At 31.6% G+C, this 13,500-nt stretch overlaps 1 protein-coding gene across 1 annotated transcript in view; it reads left to right on the top strand.

Annotated features, from left to right (window-relative positions):
• Positions 1–13,500, top strand: part of LOC115985863 — a 73,262-nt gene continuing 59,762 nt past the window's right edge. Inside the window, exon 1 of the mRNA XM_031108761.1 lies at positions 1–369. Within this exon, the coding sequence (XP_030964621.1) occupies positions 1–369 (369 nt within the window). The remainder of the gene's footprint in view (positions 370–13,500) is intronic.

Genomic DNA, 13,500 nt, shown 5'->3' with positions numbered 1-13,500 from the left:
ATGTGCCAAGAATTACAGTGTTCAAGTGATAAACAACTAAAAAAGGGTCTTGTTTATAAGGCCATCATCAAAGCAACCAAGAAAGGGATGATTGAGTTTGTTACTGCTATTTGGAGCGCATGTCCTGAACTTGTGTGGGCCGAGGAAGTGTTCACAGGGAGAAACCCATTTATGTGCGCCATTCTATACCGTCAGTATGAAATATTTCGTCTTCTGTACTGTTTCAGTTTAAAGGACTCAATATTAGCGGCAACAGATGGCGGAGGAAATAACATATTACACATGGCGGCGATGACAGAACCTTCCGCCAGACGTAATACTATTCCAGACGCAGCTTTTCATATGCAAAGAGACCTACAATGGTTTAAGGTAACATCTCTCGCTTTACATTATTAAAACCCTTATATTATTTAGGTATACTTTCGGTGCAGTGTTTTTTTTTTTTTTTTTTGGGTAAAATTTCAGTGCAGAGTTGTTTTCAGTTCTCCTCGACAGTATGATTAATTATCTTACTTTTTTTTCTTTTTCTTTTTTTGATAAATAATCAAGTTATATATTTGGGAACAGAAAATATGGATATTCTTCAAACTAATAAATAGTATTTTTTTTTTAGCAACACTAATAATGGTTGAACAGCTGTATTACAATTCAGTGAGACACTAGCTAACAAAAGACACTAAATGAAAATTTTTACAAATTTGATTAATAGCATCAAGTATTCATGTAATCAAAGCATCAGATTCTTTGGCTACTCCAAATCCTTAAAGAAACACCCAAAGTATACTTCATTCCCAGCTTCAACTTCATAAATTCAGCTCTTCAAGTAAACAAGTTTAGTAATTTCCTTAAGAAACATAATTTGGGGATCTAACTCCTTCACAAAACAGTGAATGTCTCTAACTGCTTGTGAGTTTCCAAGCCCATAATAGTTTAAACTAAGAATTTTCATGTTGGGTAATGAGGCTGAAAGATAGCTTCACAGAGGAAATTAGAACATAATATTTTTCCTACCCCACTGCTCTCTTCTTCACCAAGTTCACCTAATCATTGCTGTCACTTTGATAGATGATGAACAATTTTTTGAAATAGGTACATCTACTCCCTCGTCAAGCGAACAAGATATATCTTTAGCCTCTCCAATAAGTTTTTTCCATGTTCTCAAACTTTTAGCTGTAGGTATCTTTTCAAAATTAGAATTTTCTTTTTTATATTTTTGAATCCTTACTCTTCTTACTTTTGGGATAAAGTTTGGTTACCAACTAGATTGCATACTAAGGCTACAACTCCCCTCATATCATTTTATTGGATGTGAATTTTAATAAGCCTATCATTGGATTGTTAATTTACCGATTGTTCCAATTGGTAATTTAATATGATATTAGAGCAGAAAGTCTTAAATTCGATCCTTATCTCCTGTACATTACCTCTTATTTAAAATCCCATGTATTGGGTCTCACTTATTAAAATGGAATTTGAGCCCACACATGAGGAGGAATGTTAAAAGTATATAGTTAAATAAATAAATTACCATATCTCAATAATTTAAGTTTTTGGAATAGTTGGTAATTTAACATTAATTACATTTTTTTCTTACGTCCTTTATACTTGCAAAGTTTCCAGAAGATCAAAAACTAATAGTTGTCATAGTCATGCAAATGAATCATCTTCATATATATGTGGTGAAGAATTGATAGTGTTGGCGTCGCAAAGATTGTGTACGGTGCTGAACCCATAAGCCACACTTTGACTTGAGGTTAATATAATCTTACTTTAGATCTATTGTTGGAGTTCATTGATTCATTCCTTTTGAATGTCATAATGGTATAGAGATGTTAGATTCCATCTGGAAAGCCTTCGTGAAAGGTGAAACAATATATGAAAGCAGATAAACTACATGCAAAGACAAATTAATTAAAGCTGGTGTGGAAGATTTCATATCAACAATCAAAGATGTGACTGGGTGCAAGCCGTTTCAATCTTAGTCAATGCAAAGAAGATTATACATCCGTATTCATCTAGCCATGTTTTTCACGAGTGAGGCAAGATGAATAAGAAACGTGTTCATTTGTCTTGTGTTTTAGAAAATGATTAGATGGAAATTATTGATAGGGCTTCCAAAAGATCTAAAGAAAAGATTATTGGCTTAAACTCGAAGTAAATTGTGGGTAGTTATTATTGGTCACTGTCTTTATAGAAGTGTAAGATCTTTGAGTAATGGTCGTCATTTAATGTGTTGAATATACTTGAGAAGTTACATCTTTTTCTTTGATGGCTTGCCAGTGCCTTAAGTTTGCCCATTAAATATTGATCTTACTGATTTTTTCATACTCATTATATAGTAACTAAGGGTGTGGAGGTGTCTTGAACCTATGTGAAGATATGGAAGTCCAGTATCAAGTCTTTTGTATTGAATTTTATCAATTTTATCTTTTAGTTGAGCTTAGCTCCCATTTCATCTTTCTCCTTATCTTTAGGTGGCCCTAATTCTCCCTTGTTCCATCTTTCACCCGCGTCAATTATAACCATCAAGCAATGATAAAAATTTTACTCCTATAAATCTTTCATTCAAGTTATATTTAGCCATAGATATTGATTATTTAAATTAGGGATATGAAACACGCAAAATTACAAGGTGCTCAATATTTTATTTATATATTAAACTATTTTGCGATGTGAGTTATTTATTTATTTATTTTTTATTTTATAATAAACACAGGAAGTGAAGAGCGTTGTCAGTCCTTCCTTAATAGAAGCTGAAAACGACAAGGGTTTTACACCTCAAGATTTGTTTGTAAAGAACCATAAGGGCTTGGTTGATCAGGCAAAAGATTGGATCAAGGAGACAACCTCTTCTTGTACAGTGCCAGCTATTTTAATTGTTATTATTATGTTTGCAGCAGCAATTACAGTTCGAGGTGGTAACAATCAAAATACAAGCTTGCCAATGTTCTTAAAGGATAAGGTGTTTATGCTCTTTATGCTATCCAATGCATTGTTCCTAGTTTCTGCCACAACATCATTATTGGTGTTTCATACAATCACATCACGTAATTTAGAGGAAGATCTCATATCCTTACCCCCAAAAATGATAATAGGCCTTTCATCTCTTATCTTTTCCATAGCACCCATGATGGTCAACTTTTGTACCTCACTTTCCATTATTCTGGACGGAAATTTATGGGTGGTTATTCCTATCATTTGTCTTGTTATTGTTCCTGTCATCCTATTCACATGGAAACAAGTTCACCTTCTTCTTGCCATGGTCGCTTCAACTTATAGACCAAGAATCTTCGACAGGAATGTGAAGCCTTGGATGTAAGCTATCTCGTTGTGCGTACCATGTATAACTGTTTCTTTAATAATTGGCTTAGGGCCAAAAATTACTCTCTTTTTTTCTTAGAAAGATAGCTGATGAACTTTCAGTTTCTGATTGGTATCATGTGTTTTTTCTCCCTATTTAGACCTTTTGTCTTTAAATCAAATAAATCATGTACTCCATTATATATTTTCAGTTTTTATTACCTAAATTCATTTTCGAATTTTGTTATTTGTTTTGAGCAATGATAGTATAATGCCTAACCCACAAAACCTCATCTGTAATGTATATCTCTTTTTTGAGAAAAACTTGTAATGTATATGTCGAATTTAGATTTTTACCTTTTGAAGCAAAAGAAGTCTAGTTAAGTCTGTATTAAAAAAAAAAAAAAAAAAAAAAAAAAAAAAAAAAAAAAAAACTCTAGTTAAGTCTGTTAAGATACTTTTCTATCCATGGATAATAAGAAAGGCTATTTGAGGACAAACTGTTAAATATTTTATTATAATTTATGTCTGAATTCCAAGTTTTGGTGTCATTCAGCAAAATATTGTTGTATATAAAAAATAGAAGAAAGTTATATTTAAAAGGTAAAAATATATGTTTGTTTTTGTTCCATAAATTTTAGTACAGGTTTTATTTCAGACCATAATTTTTTATTTTCTTTTAGAGGAAACCAGGAAAAATTTGAGGTCAAAATACACTGCTGGTTTCTAAAATGTCCTTCATTTTATGTGTCTAATAAAACAATGATGTGCTAATTTTTTAATCGATGTGGCCAACTTTTTATTATTAAAAAATCAGACATCAAAGCCAAATCACAATCTAAGTTATCAAACACTTATTGTCAAATTAAACTTATCCTAATCTTCAGACAATCCAAATCCCTTTATCCTAAGGAAAAGCGAAAGCCAATCTAAGAAATTCCAAATCTTTTGGAACCATCGCAGTTGACAAATTAATTGCCAACACTGAACAATTTTATTTTATTTTTTAAATTCCATCAACAAAGGCACGTGGCCTTAATTAGATAGCCACCAAGAAAACTAAAATCCCAGCCAAAAGTCCAACTAAACAACTAAACTCTAGTTCAGGAAGATTTGGATTTCACTATCGTATTTGTGGCAGTGTGGTATTTGGTTTTGCGGATTTAGTAAGGAGGCCAGCAGTAGAGTGTGGTGACGGGAATTGGGTTGTTTGGGGATTGGTCTGGAAGAAGCTTAGGCTATGTTTGGTAACTGTTTTTTTTATCAATTTTTTGTTTCCATGGACCATTTTCTATTTCCAAGCACAAAAACACTCGTTTGGTAAGCTCAAAACAACAGAAAAGAGAAAACAATTTTTGTTTCTCGTTTATAAAGAAAAATGAAAACAGCCATTGGGCTCTTTTTAGTTTTTTGTTTTTTCAGGCTTGTGAAAACATGGGAAAAAAATTGTCATTTTACAACTTTAATGAATTAGCTCTCCAGTTTGAACTGTGCAACTGAACATACTCTGATTTTTATTTATAAATTTTTTTTTCTCTTTGTTGCTACTTTCGATCATTTTTTTTTTTCTCTTTGCTACTACTTTTTGCTAAAATTTCCGCACAAATCCAGCTATATATTTCTTATTCTTTGTTGTGCCTCCAGTTTATCTCAAAGAGGCTAAAGAGAACGAAACTAGATATAGGGTACTAGGTACAGTTAAACCCATTCCCTTTCTCTCTCTTCCTAATTTCATATTTCTATTTCTCTATTAGCAAATTCACACAATCTTTCACAGCTTTCTCTTCCAAATTTAATTTTTCTATTAGCAATTCACACAATCTTTCGCAGTTTTGGTGATCCATCGGTCAAAAGTACACATCTAAAACAAAATTTTATAATTTGTATAAATAAAACTCGCATTAACTTTGAATAAACTAATGTTATAAGGACAAATAGTTTTACAGAATCCATCCTAAGGATTGATGAGAATTTTTTTTTTTTTGATAATAAGGATTGATGTGATAGAATAACAAGTGTGGTCTATTCTATAAACTATAGGTATATAGTAGTGATCTATTTTATAGGATTTCTATTTTGTAGGTATATAATAGTGCAACAACAGTGTGAGATGTGCTTATTAATGGGGAACCTAGAGGGTTTATCAATCCATCACGAGATATAAAGCAAGGAGATCCATTATCTCCATGTCTTTTACTGCTTTGTGCGGAGCGCCTTTCAACTTTGGTTAGAAAAGCAAAGGAATCATAAAACTTGCATGGTATCTTGTCATGTCCTAATGGGGTATATATCTCTCATCTTCTCTTTGTTGATGATAGCTTTATTTTCTGTCAAGCTATTGTGGAGGAATGTCAACACCACATTCATTTGCTTGGGTGTTATGAGGTGGCTTTGGGCCAAGCAATCAATAGACAGAAAACATCCATCTTTTTTAGTAGAAACACAAGACAAGAAGTCCAAGCAAATTTCCAGGCATTAATGGGGGTGAGAGTTATGGGGAATTGTAAAAAATACCTTGGCCTTCCTATGGTGGGGGGTAAATCAAAGGTGAATACTTTTAAGGACTTGTAGGTGAAAATTACTAAGTGAGTGATGGGATGGAAAGAGAAATTCATCTCTAAAGCAAGTAGGGAAATTCTTATTAAAATAGTTGCTTAAGAAATTCCTACTTACTCTACGGGTATCTTTCAAATCCTAAAGGGTTTATGTGATACTATCAACTCTACTTTGGCTAAATATGGGTGGGGGCAGACAGAGGATAAGAATAAATCAATTGGATTAATTGGAAGAAACTGTGGACATTAAAGAAGAGTGGTGGCATGGGCTATTAGGATATTCAAGCTTTTAATTTAGCCTTACTAGCTAAACAAGTTTGGAGATTGATACATAATACAAACTCATTGTTCTATAGGGTCAATAAATCAAAGTATTTTCCCAATTTTTCTTTTATGGATGTAGTACTTGGTAATAATCCATCGTATGTTTAGTGGATTTCGTTGGAAATAAGGGATATCATCACTGAAGGCTCTTCTTGGAGGGTGGGGGACAGTCGGAATATTGTAGTTTCAACTAACAAGTGGTTGCCACATATGTTGGAAAATCTGGTCTTGCATCTCATACAAAACACACAGTGGAAGCAACAATCATGGATCAACTTCATTCATGACAGATAACATGTAACCTTGAATTCTAGAACAAAGAATAGAAAGTGTACCTTGATGCTATGAAATTTAAAACCAAGACTTGAGAATATTTCTAATCTTCATCCCAATTCTACATGGTACCCAAGAAGTGTGGTCTCTCAATTAGTTTACATATATGTGTTAAAGGGATAATAAGAGAGTGGCTCACACTCACATATACACCATTTACCTGATATATATCTAGAAAACTCAATGTGTTTCCCTTTTTATACATAATTGATTATCTAATTGGGCTAGCATTTTGGGCCAACCCAATTGGGCTTTAGTTTGTGGGTTGAGATGGGACCAAAGGGAACAAATAAGACTAGCTCCAATGGGCCTTAGGCCTATCTGTCAACTCCTGACAAGTTCAAAATTACCATTAATTATATTTAATACAACTATATAAATATAATTGCACTCTAAGCCTTATTAACAAATTATATCCCAAGACTCTAATGATATCATTTGACCCCTCCATGAAATATACACAGTGAACAAAGTCATAATGAACTGTCACTTTGTAAACAATTATTTTATCCTTGAGTACCTGGTTTAATCTTTTAGTTATTCACATTTATTGAAATCCGATTTCAATAAATATAAGCTTTACTAACTCCTTACTAAAGTGAGTACCCTAAAAAACCAGTTCCCATTAAACTTATCTCAGGAGGATATTTCGTGTCTTTATAAGAAGAGATTACGGATTCATCTTAAAAATATGTATTCCCTCAACACTATGTGTGGTTACCCAACACACTAAGGTTTTGACCGTGAATATTAGATCTCACTCCTGATATATCAAAGTAACCTGTCATGATCGGGTTCGCTATCTTCTCAGGATTGAGAGTCTATGAAATTAGAAAAGGTGAGATTAATCATTCAGATGATAGTTGTTGATTGAATAATAAATCTCATAGTGGTCCATTTCAAAATGTCTTAACTCTTAAGACACATCAACACATCAACTAAAAGTCTCCACTTCCATGATCAAGACAAACCATCTTAGTTTATGTGTTATAGTCTTCACAGATGAAACGTCCAATTTCATCTCCGACTACGAACTATATTTTGAGTTTACAACAAACTTATGATTTATATCTTCTATGACTAAATCATATAAATTACATACAATGCATTTCAAGGACTATGATAATGTTCCATTAGTTCATTTATAAATTGTCTCATATAATTAAACATTTTAATTATTTATGACATGCCAATAAATTGGATATAGCTCATTTGGAAGGTTAACATTACACTTAGTTTAGTGTATACCATTATCTAAAATCATGCGTAGCCACATTTCATCTCCCTCATAGTGTTTAAACTTGCACTACCATGAAACAAAATACCCTCCTTTGGGATCGTGAGGCATATACGCCAAGACGAGATGCTTATCCACCCTACTATGAACCGATAATGGAGGCCGTGAGATCCAACCCTTGTATCTCTCTCCTACTAGAAATTTTAAAACAAGTGGATTGTCTTGAAATCATTGTGATCTAATCACAATTTTAACCCTACACATCAAATGTGTTTAATTGTTTAAATTCGATACGATTTTACTAAGTCACGTCACAATAGAGTAACAAATATTTGCATAATCACAAAGAAGTTTAATCATGTAATCCGTGAAGTAAATACCCTCCACATGGAATGCAAGACTTGAAGTCAAGACAAAGTATCTATTAATATTACAATAAACTTAACAAAGGGGTTTTTTTTAGCACTCCTACTCGTTATTTAGGTTTTCCTTAAATAATTGTGATCTTTTCACAACTAATAACCTTGCACTTGTTGAAGAATCTAATCTCATTAGAATCACTAACTAAAATGGAAATCCTAAACTATTTAAGATTCCTTAAACACTAATGAATCAAAAATTAGTTATATAGAACTCTGTCATTAACTTATTAGATTAAGAATTCTAGTCTCATTAGAAACTATATACCTTTTAATTAAAGCTTCAATGTCATTAAAACTTCTAATTAAAATAAATAAAAAAACTTTTGACCATATAAGAATTCCAATCTCAATAGAATGTTTCTTAAAAGAGAGGTCCTAAACAATTTAGGACAAAAAGTTCTATTTAACTAACATCTTTGATCTCATTAGGTCTTTTAGTTAGATAATGATTAATAAATGTCCTTAACTTTTAAGGACTATAAAATTAATCACTTTATATAGAACCATGTGTAATCTCTTCATACATTACCTTGCTTTTTATCAAAGTTTTAACACTTAATCAAAAAGCAAGTGAAAATTCAAAATTTGGTGCCTTTGATCAGTCGAAACTGTTTCTCGATTGATCGAAAAATGAAGAAATTCATCACAAAGCTTCTGCCTCATTTGATTGATTCTCGATTCCTATTCGATTGATCAAAATTAACATTTGATCGATCAAAGGGAATTCTCGATCAATCGAGACAATGATGAATTTCATCATAGAGTTTCTGCCTGACTTGATCGATTCTTGATTCCTCTTCGATCAATCGAAAAGTACATTCGATAGATCGAAAGGAATTCTCTATTGATCGAAACTTGCATAAACTGAATTTTTTCAGAATTTTCCAACAACCTTTTTTGACAATTTTTTGCTATTTTCTATCAAAAACACCTTTGGATTTTATGAATGAAGATTGACACATCAAACATTAAGGTTTTCAAAATTAAGATAAAAAACCATAATAATGCTAGAAACCTTGAAAACAAAATCCTAATCTCATTAGGAATAAATTTTTTTAAAGGATTTTAACTAGTAACCAAAATACTTTAATTCTAGCATTGGCATAATGTTTGATCAATCTCATCCTAATGAAGTCAGACCATCAATCCCTTATGAACATTTACGGTGTATCTTACTAATACAAAAACTAGCAAAGTCAAAACCTTAACTAAAAGATATACCATGGTCCACTTTGAAAAACTGAATCTAACATATATATATCTCATATATAAAATATAGCAAATGGATTCAAAGATACAATTATGCTGAAAATTTATTGCAGAAAATAAAAAGACCAAGATTTTTTTTTTTTTTTTTTTTTAAATTCTAAAACTCAATTGCATGTTATACAAGCAAGATATTGAAGATCGCTTTGATAGTAATTGTTGGAAAATTTGGTTTTGCATCTCATACAAAACACACAGCGAAAGCAACAATCATGGATCAACTTCATTCATGAGAGATAACATGTAACCTTAAATTTTAAAATAAAGAAAAGAAAGCGTACCTTGATGTTGTGAAATTCAAAACCAAGACTTGAGAATATCTCTAATCTTCATCCCAATTCTACATGGTACCCAAGAAGTGTGGTCTCTTAATCAGTTTACATGTATGTGTTAAAGGGATAGTAAGAAAGTGGCTTACACTCACAAACACACCATTTCCATGATATATATCTGTAAAACAATTGGGCTAGCATTTTGGGCCAACTCAATTGGGCGTTAGTTTGTGGGTTGAGATGAGACCAAAGGGAACAAATAAGACTAGCTCCAATGGGCCTTGGGCTTATCTGTCAACTCTTGACAAGTCCAAAGTTACTATTAATTATATTTAATATTACTATATAAATATAATTGCACTCTAGGCCTTATTAATCAATTATATCCCAAGACTCTAATGATATCATTTAACCCCTCCATGAAATATCCATAATGAACAAAGTCATAATGAACTGTCACTTTTTAAACAATTATTTTATCCTTGAGTATCCGGTTTAATCTTTTAGTGATTCGCATTTATTGAAATCCGATTTCAATAAATATAAGCTTTACTAACTCCTTACTAAAGTAGGCACCCTGAATAACCAGTTTCCATTAAACTCATCTCAAGGGGATATTTCGTGTCTTTATAAAAAGAGATTATGGATTTCATCTTAAAAATATGTATTCCCTCAACACTATGTGTGGAAACCCAACATACTGAGGTTTTGACCATGAATATTAGATCTCACTCCTGATATATCAAAGTAACCTACATTTCATGATCGGGTTCACTATCCTCTTAGGATTGAGAGTCTATGAAATTAGAAAATGTGAGATTAATCATTCAGATGATAGTTGTTTATTGAATAATTAATCTCACAACGGTCTATTTCAAAATGTCTTAACTCTTAAGACACATCAACACATCAACTAAATGTCTTCACTTCCATGATCAAGACAAACCATCTTAGTTTATGTGTTATAGTCTTCGTAGATGTAACGCCCAATTTCATCACCGACTACGAACTATATTTTAAGTTTACAAGAAACTTGTGATTTATATCTTCTGTGACTAAATCACATACAATGCATCTCAAGGACTATGACAATGTTCCATTAGTTCATTTATAAATTGTCACATATAATTAAACAATTTAATTATTTATGACATGCCAATAAATTGGACATAGCTCTTTTGGGAGGTTAACATTACACTTAGTCTAGTGTATACCATTATCTAGAATCATGTGTAGCCACATTTTATCTCCCTTATAGTGTTTAAACTTGTACTACCATGAAACAAAACACCCTCATTTAGGATTGTGAGGCATATACACCAAGACGAGGTGCTTATCCACCCTTCTATGAACCGATAATGGAGACCGTGAGATCCAACTCTTGTATCTCTCTCCTACTAGAAATTTTAAAACAAGTGGATTGTCTTGAAATCATTGTGATCTAATCACAATTTTAACCCTACACATCAAATGTGTTTAATTGTTTAAATTCGAAGTGATTTTACTAAGTCACGTCACAATAGAGTAACGAACATTCGCATAATCACAAAGAAGTTTAATCATGTAATCCATGAAGTAAATACCCTCTGCATGGAATGCAAGACTTGAAGTCAAGACAAGGTATCTATTCACATTAAAATAAACTTAACAAAAGCATTATTTTAGAACTCCCACTCATTTTTTGGGTTTTCCTTAAATAATTATGATCTCATCACAACTAATAACCTTGCACTTGTTGAAGAATCTAATCTCATTAGAATCACTAACTAAAATGGAAATCCTAAACTATTTAAGATTCCTTAAGCACTAATGAATCAAAAATTAGTTATGTAGAACTCTATCATTAACTTATTAGATTAAGAATTCTAGTCTCATTAGAAACTATATACCTTTTAATTAAAGCTTTAATCTCATTAAAACTTCTAATTAAAATAAATTAAAAACTTTTAACCATATAACAATTCCAATCTCATTAGAATGTTTCTTAAAAGAGAGGTCCTAAACAATTTAGGACTAAGAGTTCTATTTAACTAACATCTTTGATCTCATTAGGTCTTTTAGTTAGATAATGATTAATAAATGTCCTTAACTTTTAAGGACTATAAAATTAATCACTTTATATATAACCATGTGTAATCTCTTCATACATTACCTTGCTTTTTATCAAACTTTTAACACTTAATCAAAAAGCAAGTGAAAATTCAAAATTTAGTGCCTTCGATATGTCAAACCTGTTTCTCGATTGATCAAAAAATGAAGAAATTCATCACAAAGCTTCTGCCTTATTCGATTGATTCTTGATTCCTATTCAATCAATCGAAATTAAGATTCGATCGATCAAAGGGAATTCTCGATCGATCGAGACAATGAAGAATTTCATCATAGAGTTTCTACCTGACTCGATTGATTCTCGATTCCTCTAAGATCAATCAAAAAGTACATTCAATTGATCAAAAGGAATTCTCTATCGATTGAAACTCGCATAAACTGAATTTTTTCAGAATTTTCCAACAACTGTTTTTGACAGTTTTTTGCTATTTTCTATATATATATATATATATATATATATAAACCTTTTGATTTTATGAATGAAGATTCACACATCAAACATTAAGGTTTTCAAAATTAAGATAAAAAACCATAATAATGCTAGAAACCTTGAAAACAAAATCCTAAACTCATTAGGAATAAATTTCGTTAAAGGATTTTAACTAGTAACCAAAATACTTTAATTCTAGCATTAGCATAATGTTTGATCAATCTCATCCTAATGAAGTTAGACCATCAATCTTTTATGAACATTAACGGTGTATCTTACTAATACAAAAACTAGCAAAGTCAAAACCGTAACTAAAAGATCTACCATGGTCACCTTTGAAAAATTGAATCTAACATATATATCTCATATATAAAATATAGCAAATGGATTCAAAGATACAATTATGCTGAAAATTTATTGCAGAAATTAAAAACACCAAGAAAACGTTTTATTTATATATTTATTTATTTTTAATTCTAAAACTCAATCGCATGTTACACCAGCAAGATATTGAAGATCGCTTTGATACTAATTGTTGGAAAATCTTGTTTTGCATCTCATACAAAACACATAGCGGAAGCAACAATCACGGATCAACTTCATTCATGAGAGATAACATGTAACCTTGAATTCTAGAACAAAGAATAGAAAGCGTACCTTGATGCTGTGAAATTCAAAACCAAAACTTGAGAATATCTCTAATCTTCATCCCAATTCTACATGGTACCCAAGAAGTGTGGTCTCTCAATCAGTTTACATGTATGTGTCAATGGGATAGTAAGAGAATAGCTTACACTCACAAACACACCATTTCCATGATATATATCTACAAAATTCAGTGTGTTTATCTTCTTATACATAACTGATTACCTAATTGGGCTAGCATTTTGGGCCAACCCAATTGGGCTTTAGTTTGTGGGTTGAGATGAGACCAAAGGGAACAAATAAGACTAGCTCCAATAGGCCTTAGGCTTATCTGTCAACTCTTGACAGGTCCAAAGTTACCATTAATTATATTTAATACCACTATATAAATATAATTACACTCTAGGTCTTATTAATAAATTATATCCCAAGACTCTAATGATATCATTTGACCCCTCCATGAAATATCCACAGTGAACAAAGTCATAATGAACTGTCACTTTGTAAACAATTATTTTATCCTTGAGTACCCGGTTTAATCTTTTAGTTATTCGCATTTATTGAAATCCAATTTCAATAAATATAAGCTTTACTAACTCCTTACTAA

Source organism: Quercus lobata, chromosome 4, assembly GCF_001633185.2.
Source record: "Quercus lobata isolate SW786 chromosome 4, ValleyOak3.0 Primary Assembly, whole genome shotgun sequence".
Classification (NCBI taxonomy): Eukaryota; Viridiplantae; Streptophyta; class Magnoliopsida; order Fagales; family Fagaceae; genus Quercus; species Quercus lobata.
The sequence above is the reverse complement of the archived record's forward strand: the minus strand, read 5'-3'. Positions and strand labels throughout refer to the sequence as shown.